The sequence below is a fragment of the Sorex araneus genome, chromosome X, assembly GCF_027595985.1.
Source record: "Sorex araneus isolate mSorAra2 chromosome X, mSorAra2.pri, whole genome shotgun sequence".
Taxonomy (NCBI): Eukaryota; Metazoa; Chordata; class Mammalia; order Eulipotyphla; family Soricidae; genus Sorex; species Sorex araneus.
In genome coordinates, this window is record NC_073313.1 from 281262752 (window position 1) to 281288107 (window position 25356).

Consider the following 25356-nt stretch of genomic DNA (forward strand, 5'->3'; position numbering starts at 1 on the left):
TCCACGTTGAGGAAAGAAATCTAGGACAGTGTTCTGTGGCCTTCTTACCCATGGCTGTCTCAGATTCCTGTCTGGCAAACAAGCCTTAGGACTCCTGAGCTGCACAGCTACCCACTCATATTCCAAAACACTGTTTACACCAACAGGAGTGCTGTCACCCAGCACTAACCACTACAGGACAGTGTTGCGGAATCAAGGTTATTGGCTTCCATGTGGTCCCGCCCAGGACGCTGCTCTGAATCCAGCTTCAACACATCCAGGTCCCATCAGGAGGCCTGAGTGCTTTCATCAGTTGCCCAACAATTTTCAGTCAAGAAAAGTAACAGCGTTATGTAAAAGGGAAAAAAATAGCTTGGCGCTTCTCTTTTATGTAACTGAACTGGGAAAAAGGGAAAGCTAGCATTTATGTTGTATGCCACACATTGCAGTAGCTACTTTCACCATATTAATTTTAGTTATAGGTGAAGATTAATATCAGAGATGAAGACCATGTTCATAGTAAAGAACTTAAAAGACACCCTAGGAGAAGTTCTTTTGCAGAAGGGATTTAAAGCTCTAGATGTTATTTTTGCTCCAAGATTATTAACAGGGCAGTAGCTTCATGGGAGGAGACTGTGATTCTTAGTAATGAAGCTGATACCCACCCAAATGCAACTTTCCTCTTCCTTAGAAGTCCTGGATGGAGCCATATTGAAATTCAAATTTAGCAAATATCTGCTGGGATGTGAAGTTTATTTGTATTTAAGAAGATACCATGTTTCCCCTGGCCTGTCATGGATAGTTTTAAAGAGCATAACAAGATTTTTTTTGAAGATAGTATGGGTCAGAATGATTAAAACAATATGTGATTTGAAGTCAGATTAAGAGTTATCACATTGGGTTTACTAGATCATGAAGGTAAACACTATATTTAAAAAAAATAAAGGTAGTCCCAGATTCAACGCAATCCCTATAAAGATACCCATGACATTCTTCAAAGAAATGGATCAAGCAATCCTGAAATTCATATGGAACAACAGACGCCCACGGATTGCGAAAACAATTCTTGGGAAAAAGATGATGGGAGGCATCACCCTCCCCAACCTCAAACTTTACTACAAAGCAGTAATAATCAAAACAGCATGGTACTGGAACAAAGGCAGAGCGCAGACCAATGGAACAGGGTGGAATATCCCTACACACAACCCCAAATGTATGACCATCTAATCTTTGATAAGGGAGCAAGAAATGTGAAACAGAGCAAGGAAAGCCTCTTTAACAAATGGTGCTGGCACAACTGGTCAGCCACATGCAAAAGAATGGGCTTAGACCTCGACCTGACACCATGCACAAAAATCAGATCAAAATGGATTAAAGACCTCAACATCAGACCACAAACCATAAGGTACATTGAAGACAAGGTCGGCAAAACCCTCCACGATATTGAAGCCAATGGTTTCTTCAAAGATGACACACAACTGACCAACCAAGAGGAAACAGAGATAAACAAATGGGACTACATTAAACTAAGAAGCTTCTGCACCGCAAAAGATACAGTGACCAGAATACAAAGACAGTCTACAGAATGGGAAATGATATTCACCCAATACTCATCAGATAAGGGGTTGATATCAAGGGTATATAAAGCACTGGCTGAACTCTACAAGAAAAAATCATCCAACCCCATCAGAAAATGGGGCAAAGAAATGAAAAGAAACTTTCTCAAAGAAGAGATACGAATGGCCAAAAGGCACATGAAAAAGTGCTCTACATCACTAATCATCAGGGAGATGCAGATCAAAACAACCATGAGATACCACCTGACACCACAGAGACTGCACACATCTAAAATAACAAAAGCAACTGCTGTAGGAGAGGATGTGCTGAGAAAGGGACCCTTCTACAATGCTGGTGGGAATGCCTACTGGTTCAGCCCTTCTGGAAAACAATATGGACGATTCTCAAAAAATTAGATATTGAGCTCCCATTTGACCCAGCAATACCACTACTAGGAATATACCCAAAAGAAGCAAAAAAGTATAGTCGAGGTGATGTCTGCACTTATATGTTCATCGCAGCACTGTTTACAATAGCCAGAATCTGGAAAAAGCCCGAGTGCCTGAGAACAGATGACTGGTTAAAGATGTTTAGATGTTTGGTACATCTATACAATGGAATACTATGCAGCTGTTAGAAAAAATGAAGTCATGAACTTTGCATATAAGTGGATCAACATGGAAAGTATAATGCTAAATGAAGTGAGTCAGAAAGAGAGAAACAAACATAGAAAGATTACACTCATCTGTGGAATATAAAATAACAGAATACGAGACTAATATCCAAGAATAGTAGAAATAAGTACCAGTAGGTTGGCTCCATGGCTTGGAAGCTGGTCTCACTTGCTAGGGAAAAAGACAGCTCAGTTAGAGAAGGGAACACTAAGTAAAATGTGGTTGGAGATCCCGCTCGGGAAGGGAAATGTGTGCTGAAAGTAGACTAGAGACTGAACACAATGGCCACTCAATACCCCGATTGCAAACCACAACACCCAATTGGAGAGTGAGAGAAATCAAAAGGAAATACCCTGGCACAGAGGCAGGGTGGGGTGGGGGGGAGATGGGATTGGTGGGGGAGGGATACTGGTTTATTGGTGGTGGAGAATGGGCACTGGTGGAGGGATGTATTTGTGAACATTGTATGAGGGAAAAACAAGTTCTAAAATGTGTGAATCTGTATCTGTACCCTCATAGTGATTCACTAATTAAAGAATAAAATAAAAAATTAAAAAAAGGTAGTCTATGCTCAGAAAACAAAAGAAATATTCAAAGCAAAAAAAAAATCAATAAGAACTGCAGTTAGGAAGAACATGTGCTGTTTTCAGCATTGTGTACATACAGGAAAAAAAACCCCAAAAAATCAAAAAAACAAAAAACACAAACAACTGCTCTCACAAAAATCCAAACTGGGAAAACAAAAGCAAATATAAATACCTGCATGCAAACACTTCAATGCTCATACAACAAATATCAGATTTTGTTTCCTGAACAAATTATACTACAGGACCTCAAAGATCAGATACAAGAAAATAATTCCTTATTGGGCATCTGAGAATAGATATCGGGGAAAAGAAGACTTTTGAGAAAAGGCTGAGAACAGATTGAAAACGTAACCTGTGAGAAACGTTGTTACTCACAGAGAGAATCTCATTGACAACCAAGTGAACATCATGGCTGAGGGACCCAAGATAGTATTATAACTTGGTCACACCTGTCCAGACAACAACAAAAACAATTGGCGAGATCAATAAACTGGAGGAATGGAACAGCTTATTATTAGGTTTCTAATCACTGTGTGTGAAAAGAAATGGATTCTCATTTTTTTGTTTGTCTTTTGGGTCACACCAGCGATGCACAAGGGTCATGCACTCAGGAATTACTCCTGGTGATGCTCAGGGTTGTCAAACCCAGGTTGGCCAAGTGTAAGGCAAATGCCATACCTGCGTGCTATTGCTCTATGCCCAGAAAATGAATTCTTGAGATGAATTTGTTGTTTGTTTTGAGGGAATCGTATAGGATGCTGTGGCTAGAACTCAGGTTGGCCACATGCAACACAAAAGCCCTAGCGCTGTGATACTGCTCCGGCTAAATTTTTAAAGGACAAGATGGGGGTCAGAAGGAGGAGGCGGAAAACAGAGTCTGGAGCTTCCATAACTACTCTAGCTGAGGAATGATTGCTGAGCTGCTCCCCCCCAGCAGCTGGAGAGACAATACAATGGGGAGGGCGCTTGTCTTGCAGGGGTCATCTGGGGTTCCATCCCAGGCAACACATAATCATCCCCTGATTACCATCAGGAGTAATCTCAGAGGGAAGACCCAGGAGTAGTTACTGGGTGTGAACCAATCCCCATTCCCCACCGCTACACACAAAAAATCATATGTATGCCAAACATTATTTTTAAATTCAAATCTTCAAATGTGTCACTGTCATCCTTTTGCTCATGGATTTGTTCGAGCGGGCACCAGTAACGTCTCTCATTGAGAGACTTATTGCTATGTTTTTGGTTCAAATGAGTAGATTTTTAAATTAAAATTATATTCCTAAGGGAAAAAGGTATGTCTTACTGGTATTCAAATTATTTTATTTCGACATGAAGTTTTGGAGTTCTAGGTAGCATCTACAGATAATTATGAACTAGTACATACCACTTAGTCCTTATCCATCACCTTTACTCTGTTAGCCTGAACAAGAAAACTACTGAAGGGGAGGTAATTCTGTTTTCTAAAGGAAACCTTTACAACTCATCCCAATAGCTGGTATTATAAAGTTGTGGAATTAAACCTAGGCAATATTCATTCATTTTCAAGGCCACAGCCACCAAAACAATGGTAAATGGCTGCATGAAAACAATCTACATAGTTTTAATCAGTCACAACAAAGAAGGAGGAGATTCTGTATTGGCCTGTCTTAAGATTTACCAAGTTAATGGCCCTGAGAGATAGCACTGACTTAATTTGCCTTGTAAACCAGACAGTGCTGGTTTGATCCTCAGGACCATAGATGGTCTCCCTAGCGCAGCCAAGACCAGTCCATGCACAGAGCAAAGAGCCGTGAGTTCATCTAAGTATTACCTGGTCGGCCCACACCTTCCTCCCCTCACTTAAACACACACAAATAAACATATGTATATATGTTATGTTTGTATATATATACACATATATAATATATACATATATACACTTACACATACCTAGGTGATATATAGGTGATATATGCATAAAATTATACATGTGTATATAAATATGTCAGATTTATGATATATATCATATATGTATATATATTTAGTTGAGAGATATATATTTATACTTATATACATATATATGAGATATGTATTTATATATCTCACCTAAAATTTTAGGAAGGTGTATCAAGTTTTGTGTATTTGTTTATTAAGTGTAACAGGGACTCTACCTGCTGTTTGTTGCACTATTGCCATAATACTCTTACTACTGAAGTTCAGAAATATATTACTTAAGATAATTTGCTGGCAGAGTTAGTAGTGGAGAGTGTTTAACTGCATAAAGGGAAAATGATTTTCCACACAGCACTGAAATTTTTAAGCATTACATTTTTACTATTGGTGACCCAAGGGAAAACCCATTATATTTTATATGCAAAAATTAGGTTGTAAATGAGTGGAATCCAAACAATAAGGTAATAATAGCCTTGTGTGTTATTTCCCACTGCTTTTCCAAAATGCATAATCCTTGTGGGTTTTTTAAGCTTTTCTTTTTTCACAAATAGAGAAAAGTGTATCTGTTGTGAAAAGCAAGAAATCTAATTCTAGGGTGTGACTTTTTAATTTTTTTTTTTAGTAGGGTAGAAGGGTGACTTTCCCCTTATAAACGAAAGACTTCTTAAAGGAACAGAGCATGCAACAAAGACTAAGAATAATGCCAAGAAAGTAAGAAAAAAAGTTGACTAACCTAACCCACCTGAGCTCGGCTCACAGGGGTCAATGTCCTCATCGTCACTGGGACATTCTGCGGAGGCCACGAGGATATCATCTGTAGTCTGTGAAAGATCAAATTCAGGAGATTAGTTTAAAGGTGTCCAGAGACCCTCTCATCTGCATCCCATTCCCAAATGAAAGGCCATTGTATTTCCTGACAGCATGAGGAACCAATCAATACCCCCCGTTCCAAAAAAGAACAGAACTTATTTTTTCCAGCTTATTTTAATCCCTTCTACAAAAGCATTTGTATATTAAATAAGAACTGCAGCTCATTTTATAAAAGGACGCAGAAATGGTGTTAACCAACTTGTAGATATCTTTGCACTGAACCCCACAGAGAAGCTTTCCAGAGCAGACCTGGAGCTTTGAAAAATCCTGGCAGATACAGATGATTTGAAATTTATTACAGCCCTGGAGTGCTACAAAGTATGCTTCAGTACACTTTATGCAGTACTTATGCTTGGTTTTCTACAAGCAGAACAGCTATATAATCTTTTACATTCAGGACTTAGGACAAGTTGATGAGCCTTTGAGATCTAGCTTGCCGCCATTCAGAAGCACAGAATAAGGTGAGAATACCTTTCACTGCTATTAGGAAATGCTGAGGGGAAAGCAAAAATAGTCTAAATTATTTTGTGTGTCTTGAGATGTCATACTTAATTCTCATTTTCATAATATTCAAATGGCAGGTGGCATTTCCCCATTGTCCTTTTTTCTATCATTAAGGCTTCATAATAAACTAAAAGCATCCCGGATAGAATATTTCATGGTGACTATGAGACCAGTGACAGTTTCTTCTGTGACATTCTAGTTGCCTCACTGCACTTACAGCAAAAAAAGATAACTATCACGGCAATAAAAAGCAGAGAGTGTAAATCCTAGCAGTTAGTCACATATCGCATTTATAAGCACAAGGGTTGTTCTTTACTGCCACTTACAAACAGCAGTAAACCGTATAGATGTTGCATGAAAATTGTGAAGGTTTCTAATAGATTTGACTAAGGTTAAAGGTAACAAGAATGCGAGTTACAGGAAGAAAATACCTCATTAGGTTGACTAAGGATTAATGAAATGATAATTAATTGTCTAATACTCAGAACTGCAGTAAGATGAAGTTCTTATTTAAAAGCAGGTAGATGGCTCAGATGCTTGGGGTGGGTAGATTGCATGCTGAGGCCCCATGTTAAGTACCCACCACAGCACTGTGTGGTCTTCTCGTAAGGCCCTAGGAACCCTTTAGCAGTTCTTAGTAGTACGACCCTTTAGTAGAACCCCTTTTAAGGTCCTCTCAGCTGAGCCAAGAATTGCTGGTAGTTACTACCAAGGCCGTTGGACACCGCATGGGGGATGTCTCCCAAATATATATTAATTGGATTAAAATGATATAGTCTTCTATCAAAGTAAAGCAAAATAGCATGTGACTTGTTTTTATTTAAGGGGTGCCTAATATAGTCAAATATAGACTTAAAATCCTATCAGGCTCATCAATTACTTAAGAATGAAGACTGCTCAGATGCCAATGCTTCACAAGATAGTTTTAAATAAATGTATGCATTTAAATGGAATTTTGAAATGGTTTTATGTTATTCTGCTCTAAACTCCTCTGAGACATTTGGGAGACTAAATTTATTCATTTAGCTGCTGCTATTTTAAATGAGAAAGTTAAAATTATTAGTTTTGCTAGAATTGTAGCAATGCATGTGACAACTTAAAAAAACTGGTCTGATAACCATGTGGGTATATTTTATTAAAGCACTCTTTAAAAGGTGACATCCAATATTCCTTTTAGCATAAGCACCTTTTGAAAGTAACATCCAAACTAACTCGATAACAACAAGTTATTGGATTATAAAGTATTGCAGTTCAATTGTTTAGATTGGCCCCAGGCAGATGATTTGTTTTTCTTTAGAGCAAGTGAAAAACATAAAGTGGGAAGCTACTTTCTTCTCTACTACCATGGCACGTTGTGTGTTATGAGAAAAAAATTAATCTTTGAGCAGTTTTAAATATTCTGATAATACCATAAAGGGCTTTGGTAGGGGGAGGAATAAAATTCTTTAATTCATGGCAACTCACAAGATAATGATAATCACTCCCTTCGCACCACCTGTCTATGTTTTCGTGCATGAAGTGTTATCAAGAGACATCTTAGGTGCTTGGTACTGGGAAATTGGGGGAGAGGGAGGGCTTATATGCTACTTTGGGCATCTGATGGGTAGGCACCAAGGAGATTGTTAAATACCCCAGGATGTCCCGGAATAGCCCTCATAGGAGAATTATCTGACACAAAGAGCTAATAGTGCGGAAATGGAGAAACACTGCTATAAAGAAGAAAAAATCATCTTGTGCCTCATTTTTTCTTATATGAGAAGATAGAAAGCTTAATAGTACCTACTGCTGTCAGAATGAAATCAGTACACCAAAAGTACCTAGATTAGGTTCACATTGCTTAGCAAAGTTGTAGTCTTATCAAAATGAATGTTATTATAACTCACCAGTTCCATTTTTGTGGTGTTAATAAAGAAAATAATTTTAGATACTAAACTGGAAATTATACATGCAAATTAACTTTCAATTAGGCTTCATGCTAGTGTTTATGTAAAATACAGTAGATATGTTATTACTTTGTTGAACAAAGGATCTTTTGTGTCTAGATTCAAATTTGACTTAGAGTCAAACAACATATATAAATAAGAAAGGCTGCTTCTGAAAAATCAATTCATGGGATACAATGGTGTGACTCAGTGGATAATGTTTTGTGTAGACTAAATTATTTAGGGCACACAAGTGAAATTTTGTTTTAAACAGCTGACCTATTTTCTACACTGAACAACCCTTTTGGAACAATTCCACAGCAATTTGAGAGTGTTAGAATGTTCTCAGTGTTATCTTTCACAGAACACGGTACCTAAAATAACAAAAGATGCTACCCAACAAATAGTATTTCTTATAGACATTTTACAGTACAAAAAAATCACTGCATAAATGACCTCATTTTAAAAATACATTAAAACTATGCACTTTTTCTGATATGACAAATCTATATTTTTCAAAAACCACGAGTCATAATTGACATATACAATGGTATAAGCTTACGGTAAATACCATGATGATTTTATATTTGTATATATTAGAAATTATCACAATGAATATAGTTAATAGAAATACTGAGCTAAAACTTTTCTTGTGAAGAGAACTTGTAATATGTACTCTCTTTATATAACTTACAAATGCTCAGGAAACCATTATCTTGGGGCCAGAGTGATAGAACAGCATGGGGTGCTTGCCTTGCAGGCAGTCAACCTGGATGAATCCCCAGCATCTCAAATGGTCCTCAAGTACAGTCAGGAGTAATTCCTGATTGAAGATCAGGAGTAATCCCTGAATATTGCCAGGTGTGGCCCCCAAACAAAACAAAACACAATACAACATACCATTAACTAGTTGCAATTTTGTCCCCAAGATCAATTTATTTTATAATTAGATATTTATATGTCTGCAGTCCTTGTACCTATCCCACCTCCTATTTATACCCTTTACTCCATATCCCCTAGCATATTCTCTAGATATATGAACTTGACGATTTCTAGATCCCACACATAAGTGCAATCATACTGAATTTGGATATTTCTGATATTTTTGTCACTTAAGTTAATACTCTCAAGTTCTACACACATTGTCACTAGTGGAATACATTCTTATTTACCATAAATTTTATTTCAGAAATGAAAAACCAGCCAAAGAGTCTCAGGAATGAAAGACCTCAAATCAATAGATATATTGGCAAAAATCATCGCTGTATGAAAAAAATCAGGAAGTGGATCAAGTGTGTGGGGACAAATCAAATTTTCTTTACGGAGGCGGTTCTAACTGAACAATTTTCCAGCCCAAACTGTATAATTTAAATTTAATTCACTTTTTTGGGGGGTGTTGCCTCTCCACGACATGCTGTTGATAGAGCAATAGAAAGAAACTGAGATGTGTCATATCAATCAACTCTATTCTTCAGTATATTTTTCTTGATGTTTATCACCTTTTGTAGGAAAGAGACAATCTGTGGAAAGAGACAAAATAGCAATCAAGCCACAGTGTTAGCTTTACATAACTGTCCATTTAGCTAAGTGTCACTGATGGCTCGTGTAGCCACTCACGGGTCAAAGTACCACGCTGGTCTTCCCTAATTCAGAACCATAAATGTTTGTCACATGCAAGCATATGTCCTTGCTCAAAATACCTATTGAAATATTTTGTCCTTGCTTTTAAGAAAAAAATACTCGGAATTCTTGAAATAAAGGCATTAAACAGCCATAACACTCCATGAATGAACAGCAACATACTGTAAGGTGGAGAAATGTAATCAGGGTGGGGAGGATGAAAACAATATTTCAGTGTATCCAAAGTGACCAGGGCTTTAGATTAGTGCCACTTGCTTTTATTATTTTGCCTTATTGGCAGGGAGTTTCTTTCTTGCCTCCCATCTTGAAGATAAAAATATATTATATGTTCATAAACTCTCACTTTTTTAAGCTTAACATAGTTGCCTATCTCTGTGGCCAAAAAGACATAAGAGGCTAGCTAAATTTAGCCTCTAATATTAGAGCACTGCTAAGACCTCCTTCTAAATTCCATGAAGCAAACAGTCCTTATTCCTCGTGATAAAAAGCTTTGCTGAAGACTGGTGCATTCTGATGAAGACATTTATAAGAAAACTCTACCTAAACAAGTCTGCTTTGTGAAGAAAATAGCCAATACACCCCTGTGAGGCAGGATGTCCACTGTGAAATGGTCGCTCACAAAGAAATCCTGAATTTAGCCCCACATTTCAACTGAAACCTTACTGTGAGAAGCCAGTAATCATTTCTCTGCTTACATCGCAAATACAATGTCATGTAAAATCATATTGTTTCTGAGAAATAATGGTATTTACCTACATAATATGATATAGCCTAAACAATCATTGTTGACACAAACACTGAGGCTGAACTGATTGAGATATTTCAGCGGAGGGTGTGCTCAGATGGGCTATGCTTGGCTAACTGATGGATGCTTTTGTCTATGTGAAGCAGCTCTGAAAGTGAGAGAATACTCATGTCTGCCTTCCAGGATTGAGGCAGACAGACAGACTGACTCTCAGGGGAGGTCTACTGCTAAGTAGGCTTCTCTGAGGAAAGAAAACACCCAAGAGTCCAGGGATGTGTGTCAGTGGTGGAGTGCCACCTCGAATATGTGAGACCTCACTCAAGGTGGATGCCTACATCCAAGCCACATATTCCAGTCTCAGCCCTTATACGGCAACTTCGCTGCCTGATGCCACAATTGTGTCATCTCTCACAGGCAACAACCAAGTTGTGTGACCAGCAGACATTGCAACAAAAATGGTAACAAGAAGAGGAAAAGTAACAGGAAAGCTGAAAAATCAACAGAATTTGTGTGAGAAATTCCCCAACCAAGGTGAAACCAGTTGCTTTGATATTATTTTGGGCCAGAAGTTGTTAGGAAATAAGAGAAAGTCAGAAATCTCACCCAGAAGAAAAAAGTTATTTTCAGAACACAATTGTCATATGCAGCCCCAATTCTCAAACAGTGAGCCAATGCCATCAAATTAATTTAATACAGAATTAGATCAAAATGGTGAGTGACTCCATCAAAGGCGCAAAAGCACAGTGAGAGATCCTGCATAGATCCCATGTCGCTTTCCAGGGTATCAAGTGAAGCACACATTTTGTTTTATTTACCATTTCTCTGACTTGTGGAGACCAGACAAAGATGTCAATTCCATGGTTCAATAGCATAATAAAAATAAAAGCAGAAACAATAACCGGGGATCCAATATGTGAAGGATGGATTTCAGCGACAGAACATAAATAACAAAGAAAACAGGGAGAAAATAGTCAAGAAGCATGAAATGCCTCATCTATGCACAGCATTTGCAGAGGGACCTAAAAGGTGGCCACTAATTGGCAAAGTATATATTGTTGTTTCTTCCTGAAAATAAGTTATTTCACCGACTCTATTCACAAAAAGAGGGAAAAAATGCTCATTAATGTAAACAACAATTGTTTTCATTTAATTGCTCCCCTACCTTCTCCAGTAACAATGTTCCAATATCTATCACTTCATTAAATATTCAACAGCAGTCTGATTATGCAGAATACAGGTGGAGGCACTTTTACATTGAGTGTTACTGTTAAGTGCTGCTCTAAAAAAATACCCTTTTGTACACTCATTTTACCCAATTTGAATGCTTGAACATTGGCATTCATGAATATTTAGGGTGACGCTTAAATATCCCTGAAAACAGCCAGCTTTCACATTTCTTTAATATTTTTTTTCCCAATTGATGCCTTAGGCTATTGAAAAAAATGACCATAAATCTGCTTTTTGCTGAGGGAAAAGACAGACTTGAAAGCCATTCAATTTTCTTCAAAATTTTCTTGGCTGTTTAAAATGTATGCAATAGTTCCAGAAGAGTGAAAGTGGGTTGGATAGAAAAACTCCAGGATGGTAAAGAAATCTCAGTATCTTATTCATTCTAACACACAGTATTGTGTGCGTTTGAAACTGGTCATTCGTATAGGCAAAACTCAGTGGGACAGATTGGGATCTGGAAATAATGCCTCAGAAATAGATAGATTTAAGGAACATATTGGAGAAAGAAAAGACCTGGAATCCTGCTTAAGCAAAAAGAACATTGCTTTGGGAAAGTCATGCAAAATGGAAATAGGTATCAGGAACTTGAAATCAAGTAATGTGTTTTGGGGCTGTGGGAAATTTTTGGGTCGCACCTGGCTTGTTCCAGGGGTTTCTTCTTCCTGTCCCCACTGAGAGATCACTTCTGAGGGTGCTTGGGACCAGATGAGACGCTGGCCATCAAATTCAGACCAAATAGCAGCAACCCTAGTGACTTGTACGATCCTTCTGGCTTTTAAATTTATATTTGCATTTTGTTTTAATTTTATTTTGAGTTCTGGTTATGATTTTGGGGGCTGTGGGGGCACACAAAGTAGTATTTAGGGTTACTTCTGCTTCTGTGTTCAAGAATTACTCCTAGTAATGCTTGGGGAACCACATGGGATGCCCGGGATGGAACCTGGGTCAACCATAGAAAGGTAAATGCCAACCCCCTGTACGATAGCATAGGTCCCTTCTGTTGTGTTTTTAAAAAGACAATACATCTCTTTAACTATTTCTCTTTAATTATTTACCAACTAGTTATCTTACATATCTTTAACTTATTACTGATTTCCTTCCTCCCTCCCTCCCTCCCTCCCTCCCTCCCTCCCTCCCTCCCTCCCTTCCTTCCTTCCTTCCTTCCTTCCTTCCTTCCTTCCTTCCTTCCTTCCTTCCTTCCTTCCTCTTTCCTCACTCTTTCCTCCCTTGCTCTTCCCTTCTTTCCTTCCATCCCGTCTTCCTCTACTCCCACCCTCCTCCTCCCTCATTCCTTCCTCCCTCCCTTTCTCCTTTCCTTCTTTCCATCCTTCCCTCCCCCCTTCACTCCTTCCCTCCCTTCCTTTTTTCCTTTCCTTCCTTCCTTCCTTCCTTCCTTCCTTCCTTCCTTCCTTCCTTCCTTCCTTCCTTCCTTCCTTCCTTCCTTCCTTCCTTCCTTCCTTCCTTCCTCGTCTTCCTCCTTCCTTCCTTGTTTTCTTCCTCCCTTCCTTTGCTTCCCTTTTTGTTTTTTTCTTCTTCAAAATCACTGCAGGAAAGCTAGCCAAAAGACCAAAAATATAAAATGAATTTGATGTTTTACAAAAGCACTTGAGATTATCTGTCCTTCTGAATTCTCTCTAACCAGGATTGGACATAGAAGGCTGGAAAGCCTCTGCAGACTCCGGGTCGTGGAGAGGAAACGTTGTAAAGAAAATCAGAATATACAGGTGATTGAATGGATTTCCCCATTTGTTTTGTTTTTGGACAAAGAATTCTCTGAATTGGGGCTGGCCCTTCTCAAATTAAATACTGACAGATGTTTACAAAGCAAATCTAGGCTTCTGGCTGTGTCGATTGAGTCTCTAGTCCAACAATTGTGACTGAATGGACTAATTAGTCACACAGGATGAACTCAAAATCCTTACGGGTAATGAGGCCAAAACAGATTTTATAATTGTAAAATGTCAATGATGGACGGTTTCAAAAAACATGCCTCTCAACTCTATACTTTTGTTGTTGGCATCTAATATGTTACAGAATTGGATAATGCCTCAGTGAAACAATTACATATTTTGCACTGAGCTAGATCTTACTGATCTTTAGGCTAGTGTCCTGAAGTTACATAGCAGGAAACTCAAGCAAGAACAGTTAAATGGTTTGTTAAGTCTTTTGTTTCTTTTTTAAAAAAAAATATTTATTTTTTAATTAGTGAATCACCATAAGGGTACAGCTACAGATTTATACATTTTTGTGCTCATATTTCCTTCATAAAATGTTCGAGAACCCATCCCTCCACCAGTGTCCATTCTCCATCACCAATAAACCCAGCATCCCTCCCACCCACCCCCAATCCCATCTCCCCCCACCCCACCCTGCCACTGAGGCAGGGTATTCCCCTCTGTTCTCTCTTTCTAATTAGGTGTTGTGTTTTGCAATGAAGGTGTTGAGTGGCCATCACGTTCAGTCTCTAGTCTACATTCAGCACGCATCACCCTTTCCCCAGTGGCCTCCAACCACATTTTACTTGGTATTCCCTTCTCTATCTGAGTTGCCCTCTCCCCAGAATATGAGGCCAGCTTCCAAGCCATGGAGTCAACCTCCTGGTACTTATTTCTACTATTCTTGGGTGTTAGTCTCCTACTTTGTTATTCTATATTCCACAGATGCGTGCAATCTTTCTATGTCTGTCTCTCTCTTTCTGACTCATTTCATTCAGCATGATACTTTCCATGCTGATCCTGTTTCTTTGGAAGGGGGCCAAGATTTAGGGTAGAATTCAGGACCTCATACAGACAAGGCACTGGCCCTAACAATAGGCTAACATTCTCAGCTCAGAAAAAAATACGTATTGTTAATAGAATAGTTGCAAGATTACCTAAACCTTAGAGGATGATGGTTATCTCACCCCAGACAACTCAGTCCACCCATCCATCCATCCATCCACTTATTATTTCATTCATCAAAACCACGGAATTTAATGAGGTTCATAAAGATATGTGACAAATTATATTTAGATAAGAAGATGGCAAAAGAGAGTTTTGGATTATTGATAATCGTTGAAATTGTCATTAACATATACACATGTAAGGAAAGACCATGCACAGCTTTTGTCCCCTTTGATATGGTAGCACCAGGGTGACACTGTCAAGGCAGGAAAAGTAAGGAGGATAGGGTTCCATTTATTAATCTAGTTGTAAAAAATTAAATGTTTTATAACTATAATCATTTTAATTGGAATAAACTCAAAGCTTACATAAACATATGCACATATACAACTGCAACAATCTTATCTTATTTTTTAAAGATCTTGAACATCTTGCTTCTTATCTCTGAACATAAAGGCATAACAGAATTCTTGGGGAAAGAAAGAACATGTGACTTATTGGATGAATCTTTTCCTGGCTATTTTTCCAACTTGACTCATACCATTACGGGTCATGATAGTTACAAAATTAACTCAATGAACTCTCTGCTTCTCTTCTCATTAAGCCACTGATGAAAATCCTTCCAACTTCCAAGGTCTTCCTTATTAACAACTGCTTTCACAATGTAAGTGCTAATGAGATATTTATCTTTGGATCTATCACACAACTGTCATTAGTGCTGTGTCAAATTATCTCTTATTACATCTTTGAAAAAATAAATAGATGTGACCATTTATTTGTAATACTACTTGTTTCTTCACCTATAATCAAGACAATAATGTAATCATTGATCACTTTGATTTACATGTGACTTGAATTGCAGGTCACCCTAGAAATGGAGGTTTAAAAGCAAAGGTGTAGAAAGAGCCAGAGGCAACCATTTGTCAAAAAAATTTTCCTGTCTATTGAGTAAAGAAATTTCTTTGAAAGCAAGGAAACATTTTTTGCAAATGATCCTTTGATAAAGATTTATCCAGGAAATACATGGGAGCTTAAATCCACACAATGTTGAAACAGAACTGGGTTTGGGAATGATAGTAACTTAGCTAATATATAGCTCATTTTCTGATTTTTAGGGCGATCCTTAAATTGAAAATATATGAATTTGTTTATACAACTTCCACAAGTAAGCCTATGGCTGTGGAGTACTTCTTTTTCCTTTCTTTTCTTTTGTTTTTGGTGGGGGTGTGGTTGGAGAGAGCAGGAAGGTTTGGGCTCAGGCCTTATTGTTTGCTCTCTAGCTCTCTTGCTTAAGAATTCCTCCCGGCAGAGCTCTGGGGTCTGGAGGTAGGGCTAAGGGTCGACCTGGGTCAGGGGCTTGCCTTTCCTTACTGTGCTATCTTTCTAGCCCCAGAACTTCTGTGTTTCTTGCAAGCAATTTACTGAGTGTGAGTTTAGTTGACTGAGGTGTTAAAATGTGACACTTTCTTTATTCTAGGGACATATCATCTCTGTGGCTTATAACCAGAACTTCAAGCTTCCACATCTGAATATCTTATACTTCTAGGTCACTGTCACTGTCACTGTCATCCCGTTGCTCATCGATTTGCTTGAGTGGGTAACGTCTCCATTTTTGAGACTTGTTGTTACTGTTTTTGGCATATTGAATGCACCACAGGTAGTTTGCCATGCTCTGCCGTGTGGGCGAGATACTCTCAGTAGCTTGCCAGGCTCTCTGAGAGGGGTGGAGGAATCGAACCCAAGCCATCCATGTGCAAGGAAAACGCCCTACCGCTGTGCTATCGCTCCAGCCTGAAAGTAGTCCAAAAGTAGTCCGAAAGTAGTGAGTGGTCGCAAGGTCAACCTAAAGTCAACCTGCAGCAAACTATACTTCTAGGTATATACTTTAATTCATGAATATATATCTGAATCATTCCATTGGAAATAGCTGATCACTTATGAAAAATATATAGAAGTTCATAAATAAAGTGGCAGTCTGGCTCTCAGGAGAGACAGTTTTCATCTAGGACCAGGTGCTGTGTCAGCAACAGCATGGGTTAACCACCTTCCATGCATGTAATGGGCATAAACTTTGATTTGTGTAAATGTTTCACAAATATGAATGCAGTGTTGACATAGTTACTTCTAAAAGTAATAGAGTTATTGTTGTTGCTCCCATAGGATAAAATAAATAATCGTTTGGGGACAGAGAGATAGTACAGTGGGTAGTGCACTTGCTTTACACAGAGGTAATGCAGGTTTTATCTCTGGCACTGAATATGGACTCGTGTCCTGAGCACAGAGCCAAGAGAATACCTCGAATAGCATTGGGTATACAACCCGGGCTCCAAGAAAAATAAAAATTAAAATTAAAGAAGAGTTTGGTGAATGAGTGTGATAACTGAATTCTGGTGTGCTGAATACAAAGGAAGCGACTTACCCTCTATACTATTTCTTAGGCCCTAATGGATATATTCTTACTGAATTAGGATGATGGAAGTGTTTGTCTTTTCCAAGTTGCATTTAATCTAAAAATCTGAGAACTCTTCAGATATGTTTTTCTTATTTTGTATCTTTTTTTGAGCATCATTTATGTCTATGTTTTATATCCTCACAACAACTACTATGGGAGTTCAATAGAATTCGTCCAAAATGTCATAACCCTTGATGATGTTGACTATTTTAGGGATTACAGTCATACACCTTAATATTTGTATGTTTGTCACTGATACTCAATAGAGACAGAGAATTCGCCACCAGGTTAACAACTGACCTATATCTTAAATACTTCATTTAAATAAAACACATTTTATGAAAATTAGAGTTAATTTAGTTGAGTGAAGATTTAATTTTGACTTTAAAACTAGAAGAAAAGTGATATGTAACACTTCAATTTGGTAAAATTATTCTAGATATCATGTAGCTGATGGCTACCCTTTTTGAGTTTACTACATCTAGGTTTATGCTTGTCAAAAATTTCTCATTCATAACAGATTGTTAATCTTGAAATAAGTGTGAGCAAGTATAGATTATTTTCCAAGACTATAACTGCTAAGAGTAGATGAGAATTGTAGCTCAGACACACCTTTTCAAATATTTATGATGGCTAACATCTCTAGATGTGACAATGAAACTTTATAACTGGTTTCAACATTATAACTTGTGCTTAAAATTATAGTAGAGAAATAACAAAAAGTGATATTTAACCAAGAAGAGGGAAGGAGTGAAAGTTAGACAGAGAGACTAAAATGACTTCCATTAAGTTAGTCTGTCTGCTTTTAGAAGCATTCCCATCTTCTTATAAAAGCAGTTAGATGCAGCCTATTTTAATAGACAAGATAGAATAAGGTTTGACTATAATCCTAGATAATTTTCATATACAATAGTCTCTTATCTCTTTTCCTCCTTCTAAATTTGATTGTGATTGTTACAAAAAGCAATTTTACGGTAAGGAAACTATGACTTTATAATGCTTCCATTCAAGATTAAATGTGGGATGAAAGTTTTGTCTTTTATGAAATAAATAAATATCTTAAAGGACTGAGATAAAGCCATCAATTTCAGACTAAGAAATAAGTGGATATGCAGGAGAGATAGCACAGTGGGTAAAGTGCTCAACGTTCACGCAGCTGACCTATGTTCGATTCCCCGCACAGCATGTAAGTCCTGAGTACAGAGTCAGGAGAAGGCCCTGAGCACTCCCAGGTGTGCCAAACCCACTTTCCATCTCCTAAATAAATAAAATTACACTTTAACAAAGTAGAGGACAACAGTGACTCAGAAAAAAAATATATATATATAAAATTTCTTCCAATCATTTACTAATCCTTAGATCATTTATTCACTCACAATAATTTATGAAAACTTTGATTAATAAGGAAGAAGTCAGAGAAGAATCAAGCAATGTGCTTTGCTGACAATATAAAAGGTGAATATGCAATCTAATTCCTCTGGCGTTTGAAGATGTTATCAATATTTTTATGAATCACTCAATGTTTTACATGTTTTTAATATTTTAAACTATATTCAAGTTGTATTACTTGTATCTGATTTAGAATCCAAAAGAAAAGCGACATTGAATAAATCCCTGAGGAATGAATTAGAAATTACTCTAGTCACTAAAACAGAGTACATGTAACCAGTTGATAGGAAAAATAAGCCCAACACTAAAGTCACTTTCCTATACAGGACAAAATAAAAGGAGGCCTGTTAAAATACCAATTATATCTCAATAAAGCAGGAAGCAAACAAGCACCTCAGAATGGCACAGAAATATTCTCAAGGAGATTGGATTGATTATACAGCATGGACACTGCTTGCCTTGCACGCAACCAACCCAGCTTCAACCCTTGGCATCCCATATGGTCCTCTAGCATCGCCAGGAGTACTCCCTGAGTACAGAGCCAGTAGTAAGTCCTGAGCACCAAAAACAACAACAACAACAACAACAACAGTATTTTCAAATGTGGAGGATCAGCTAAATTTAATTCTTCATGGCTTTTTGACACTTAATCCATTAGTTGATTGAAAGAAATATCAATTAAATCATGAAGTAGAAGCCTGTTCATGATAATTCCTTTGGAAAATGTACCCATTGGAAACAACATTTTCAATTAATGCATGCTCTTTCATTTTTTGCAGCTAAGAAAGACTCTTATGGTTTACCTCACTTCTTTGAATTTCATTTCTATCATTTCCTACTTCATTTGTCAGTGTTTTAAATGACTGTTGAACTATCTCAGGAGGAAAGACCTCTTATATAGAAGGAAAAGTCAAAACTGAACAAGTGCATATTGAATTAATATACACTACCACCACACTCCTGATTGCAAAATTCTAAACCTTATTTATATATTCTCATTCAGTATTAGTACAAATAAAATCCAGAAACATTTCTGTGAATAACAATTTGTAAGTAAAGAGACAACCTTTTGCCCAGCTAAAATATACCCCAGCACCAAGGACGAGCTCTGCATATTCTGAATTGGTTTGAAATACCAGGATCCCTGACACTTAGATTTAGCTTAAATCCTTAAATTTAAATTTAAGGATTAGCCCTTAAATTTAAATGACCAAACTGCCCATATTCTATGAGGACACTGGTCATATATCCGTGCATACAGGGGAAACTGGCAGCTGTCACGAGTCCTCAAGGATGAATCTTAAGAGAGGTAGATTGGGACTGGTGACACTGAGATAAAAACAACCAACTAAGCTTTCCTGCTTTAAGCCCCATGTAAAACTAAGGCCACATGTGTGACAAATAACGGCATCTCTTAGGAGAAAGAAGCTGTCTGGCTTTTGAGCGTGGAGGGAGAATAACTATTAGAGCCAAAGAGACTGGGATGAAATCCCAGCTCTGCCACTTAGTTTTGTGACTCTGGGAATACTTTATGACTTTTCTAGATGATGTCCAATGTTAAAAAAAAGTTATTAACACCAATTTTTCAGGGTTATTATGACTATTACATTTTCTAGGGCTAGAGAGACAAAGTCTGGCAGTGTCTGCCACTTAAAAGATGTTTTGAGACTATTTATTATGTAGACCAGCTGGGTTTGCACACATTTTAACGTTGGTATGTGTCCCTGCAATGAGGAAAGTTAAATTTATCCAAAGCATTGTTCTCTTCAATTCTTTAGATACACACATTTCCTTTACAAATAAGTGTGATTTCTATTTAAACTCACATATTCATGTTTAAACATCCTATAAACAATGCACACTACATCTGTGATATCACAACACATATAAAAATAATTCCAGAACCATTACAAAATCATCAATATCTTAAAAACTGCAGTTTTGCTTCTAGCTGCATGCAGTAATGCAGGACTCATCATCACATTTGCCCTGATGTTTTGGACACCTCCTGAGTTTCTGATTCCAATTAATTTGGGGTAAGGAGAGATTCTCCCTAAGCTCTCAGTCAGGTGAGATTGTAAAATTACTGTATCATTCATTCTTGGACTCAAGAGTGGATCCCAGTTTCCTGGCCCCTTATTCGGTTGGCATCCTACATTTTGCATTGCTCCCAGTTTCACACCTGGGTAATGAGAGAAAAAAGAAATAGCAGCAAGAGTAACTAGCTAATTATTTTTTCCCCTGTTTTTAGGTCAAACCTAGCAGTACTCAGGGCTTCCTCCTGGCTCTGTGCTCAGAAAGGCCGAACAACTGGATGGCTCAAGGAACCATACGGGATTATGTGGATATAAGCCAGGTTGGCCGCATACAAGGCAAGTGCTCTACCCACTGGACTATCTCTGGGGCCCCATATCCAAATCTTCTCAAAAGTGATTTGCCTTTTGCAATATGGCCTGAAGCTTTTGTGTTTGGCTGAAGAGTTTAAGTGAGGTCAAGAGAAACACTTGGGGTGACATCTGCCCACATCACTAGAGATTATTCAGCATCACAGGAAAGTCCACTATTGACTGATTGAATAATCCCCATGTAGATGCGGGGGAAATTTTGATAACTTCCTGGAGTTCCACAGGAAAATCCGGCTTTTACAAAAATTCATAAAAATAGGTCACCTGTCCTGACGAGACTACAGTGCACTGCTTTTGAAACAGGAAACTTAGCAGATGCGATTTTCTTGTCTTTGATATGCCTGGGTCTTCTCCTTGCTATGAGTATCAGCAGCTGCAACCCAATAGTGACCTCAGATGTTCAAGATGATGGTTTCACTGGACTGGAGAGTGTGCAGCCGGCAAGGCGCTTGTATTTCCCACGTCTGACCTGGATTCCTTCCCTGGACCCACATATGGTCCCCCTAAGCCCTGTAGGAAATGATCCCAGAGAAGAGAGCCAGGAGTAAGCCATGAAACCTGCTGGGCATGGCACCAAAAGAATGTCAAAAACAAAACTTACGAAAAATTATAAGATGATATCATTGTTTGGTTCAAGATTTCAAGCCATTCTTCTAGTTTTAGTATATACCCACTCCATAAATTTTTCCTATCACTGTCCACCTTTTGGTCTGAAGGTGGTCTGAAGCGATAGCACAGTGGGTAGGGTGTTTGTTTGCCTTGCATGAGGCTGAACTGGGTTTGATTCCTCCATCTCTTTCGGAGAGCCCAGAAAGATACTGAGAGTATCCCCGCCCGCATGGCAGAGCCTGGCAAGCTACCTGTGACATATTTGATATGCCAAAAACAGTAACAAGTCTCATAATAGAGACATAACTGGTGCCCGCTTGAGCAAATCGATGAACACTGGGACAAGAGTGCTACAGTGCTACCATCCACCTTCTGTTTTGGATCTGCTTGGAAATCACGAATCACAAAATCCCGTTAATCACCGATTTCTCGGGCAGGCTTAGTAACATCTCATTTCGTCCTTTCCCTGAGATCTTAGAAGTACCTCTCGACTCGGTCCTCCTAACGATGTTGCACTGGAGGCTCTTCAGGGTCAGGGGAATGAGATCCAGGTTGTTACTGGATTTTGTACCATGGGAAGCTTGCAAGGCTGTCCCATGTGGGCAGGAAACTCTCAGAAGATTGCTAGTTTCTCCCAGAGGGAGAAGAAGGCTAAAGATATTCATGGCCGCAAAGCGGGCACGTGCTTCTGAGAGCTTGCTTGTAAGTCTCTCTCTGGATGTTGGCCATTGATGGGATCACACACACCTGGATTCCTCTGCCGGTACCTTCATGCATGAGGCCTGTCCGAACATGTGGAGAGGGGCCTCCAGCATGGCTGTAGCTAGGTTCCAGTGGTCTTCGGCTGCCGGGAGCTCTGCTCGAGGTGGGGAGGGAAGCTGGAGCCCATCCCCTCTGAGGGGCCCCGAGGAAGACAGCCAGGCATGTGGGCAAGAGATTCTACTGCTTGGAAGTAGAATCTCAAATTATTAAGCTTCTCTTTCTTTTTTTTTAAAGAGAATATCCGCAACCATTATTCTTTTTTTAAAAAAAATTTTATTAGTGAATCACTGTGAGGTACAATATCTTTAGAAGCAATGCATGGATTATGATGGACAAAAGACTTAGGAAACATCAGGTAAGGAAGTGCATGTGACTTAGCACGTGGGCCAGGATCATAGCTCAAAATATACAAGGCCCATTAATTTCCTCAAAATGCCAACTTCCTTATGAATGGAGTATTATTTGTAAGTGAACCACTCAAAGGATATTTACTATAATTTACAAATAGGGTTTTCTTATATCATGACGTCTAGCAAACTGTTCAGGCTCAGGACAGGTGATGCCACTATGTTCAAAATATATTTTGTTTTGAATTATTCTTGAGAAATAACCATAAAGGACTGAAGCTGCGATACTTTTCTTTTTCCCTAAGTGTAGGAAATACATTTCTCATGTGACAAGTACCCTCGCTGAGCCAGGAAGAAAGAAGACAATGGTTGTCACAAAGAATGCAGAATCTATTTAACTCACTAAATTAGTGTCCAAATCTAAAAATTACTTTTCCCTTTCATATCTTCACTTACTTCTTCTTTGTCTGAAAGAGAGAAAAGCAGCCAACTCTGGTCATTTTCTTAAACCTATTTGTTAAAAGCCTAATCATAAAAATGTAAGTATGTTTAGCTCCTGTTAATCTGTCTTTCTATTTACTTACAGTTCCTTTTCCCAGCTACCTAAGAGAATAGGAAAGAAAAGTTTATCTCCCCTATGAAACTTCATTGGAAATAGCTCATTAATCTCCATTTTTAAGTCAGAGGAGCTACCACATCTCTGATCTACCACACTTCGTGCCAGGAGAAAAATGAAGAAAAAGTTGTCTCAATGGAGGAGTTTGCCTTACCTTCTTTGGTCCATCACTACCTGAAAAGCTTGGAGGCTCCCTGAGTTAAGGAGAAGGGTCAGGATGTTCAGGTAGAACAAGAGCCTCGAGTGGAGGAGGATCTATTTATCTAGGATGTGTGAGTGCCCTCAGTGTACCCTGAGTAAGAGTCATGTTCTCCATGATGGCACTTTTTCTTCTTTCTTCGGACCAGGTTTCCAGTTGACAGACTAAGGACAGCTAGTATGGTTATGGGAACTTGTGCAACCACTCCCTAGAGATTGGGTGTCTGGGCAGGCATTGGCATAGGACCTACATTTAAATCTGAAATTTAGAATGTAGGTGATGTCTTTTGTTGGTTTGTTTTCTTTGGGAGTGTGTGCAAGGCATGTGCTTTAGCTCTTCTCTTATCTCTCTGGCCCGTAGGTGATATCTTTAACCTCCCTTGTGAAATGAGAAGGATGCACTACTCAATTTTTGCAATATATTTGTGAGAACTAAGAAAATCATGATTGCTCGGTATGCAAAATAAATACTAAACCGTAGCTATTCTCACCACCATTACATCATGCACATATGTTACCTATGGCCTGCCAGGAGGTATCATGTTTGTCACTGAAGTGGCAACCATCCCCACCCCCCCCCCAGTATATTAATAACCACAACAGGTAGATGATCCACATTTTCCCTTGCTTAGAGTATGTGAAGTAGAAGAAAGGAAAAAGAAGCCAGATATTACATGAAGAATGCAAATGTGCTTTCCCCCTGAAAGTTCTATTTTGCTTTTCAACATTTAGACTCTCCTTTATTTTAAAGCATGCTAGCAACCATTCCAAAGCATTTTCAAGTTGGAAAACCCTCTTTTTGTTTCACAATAAGCTAACTGCAGGTGCAAACTCGAGGGAGAAAGACCTTGGAAATTTTAAGTATGTTGCCATGGCAATGGTTTGCAAGAATGTGTGAGTTTTATCTTAGCTCTCAAGCATTCATCCAAGTTTACATGTGGAGGTTCAGATCACTAGATACACAATGTTTGCCACTGATTGTGTCTTGAAAGGTTTGAAATAATTGTCTCTCTTCCCTAGAGAAACTAGAAATAACAAAACAACTTATTTATCTTCTAGTTATCTATCTACCCTTTTTCCATGTATGCAAATGTGAAGACATATCAGTGTTATCTGTTCTGAGCTGTGTATTCCCTCCAGTCTGCTTCTTTTGAAGAGAGGCATACAGACATACCTACACATATATGTATATGAATGGATATATATAATATATTCTGTGGGTTCAATGATAATTATTTTCACAACTATGGCAAACCAAGAGTTTCATTCCCACCCATAAAATTACATAAAGATTTGTATTATTATTGAGCCACATCAGTTTTTTTTTGTTTTAACGCCTAAAATAAAACTTCCTTTTTCTTTTTTTGGGGGGGTTATACCCAGTGATGCTCAGGGGTTACTCCTGGTTCATGCACTCCTGGCGGTGCTCAGGGGACCATATGGGATGCTGGTGATTGAACACAGGTCGGCTGCGTGCAAGGCAAATGCCCTACCCACTGTGCTATCACTCCAGCCCTAGAATAAAAAATTTTCATCTTTCTACATCATAGGATGCTACCCTTTAAGAGTTATTAATAAATGAAGTTTAAATAGAGGCTGCCTAAACTATAATCACACTTTTTGAAAAATATGTCCATTTCAAGGGAGAAAAATATGAAACTCAATAAAAATTTTTAGGCGGCTGGAGCAATACTACAGAGGGCAGGGTGTGTGTCTTGCAGGGAGATTACCCAAGTTAGGCTTCCTGAGGTGAAAACAAAATCTCCTTTGCTTCCAAAATGGCATCACAAAGACCACCAGCAACAAGAGTAGTTTTATCTCACCTGAACCATCACTACCTCAATGGTTCTTAAGTTGTCTGATATTTATAAATTCCAAAACTGCACAATGAGCTCGTGATAAAAACAACGATGATGTTTTGGAATAGGGTTGAATATCCTGACACACACCCTCAAATATATGATCATCTAATCTTTGATAAGGGAGCAAAAAATGTTAATTGGAGCAAGGAAAACCTCTTCAATAAATGGTGCTGGAAAAACTAGACAGTTATAT

At 38.4% G+C, this 25356-nt stretch overlaps 1 protein-coding gene across 1 annotated transcript in view; it reads right to left on the reverse strand.

The window, feature by feature from the left end:
* The window catches only part of NRXN1 (neurexin 1), a 1268129-nt gene that overhangs the window by 31127 nt on the left and 1211646 nt on the right, over window positions 1–25356 (reverse strand). Inside the window, 1 exon segment of the mRNA XM_055119847.1 lies at window positions 5472–5550. Within this exon segment, the coding sequence (XP_054975822.1) occupies window positions 5472–5550 (79 nt within the window).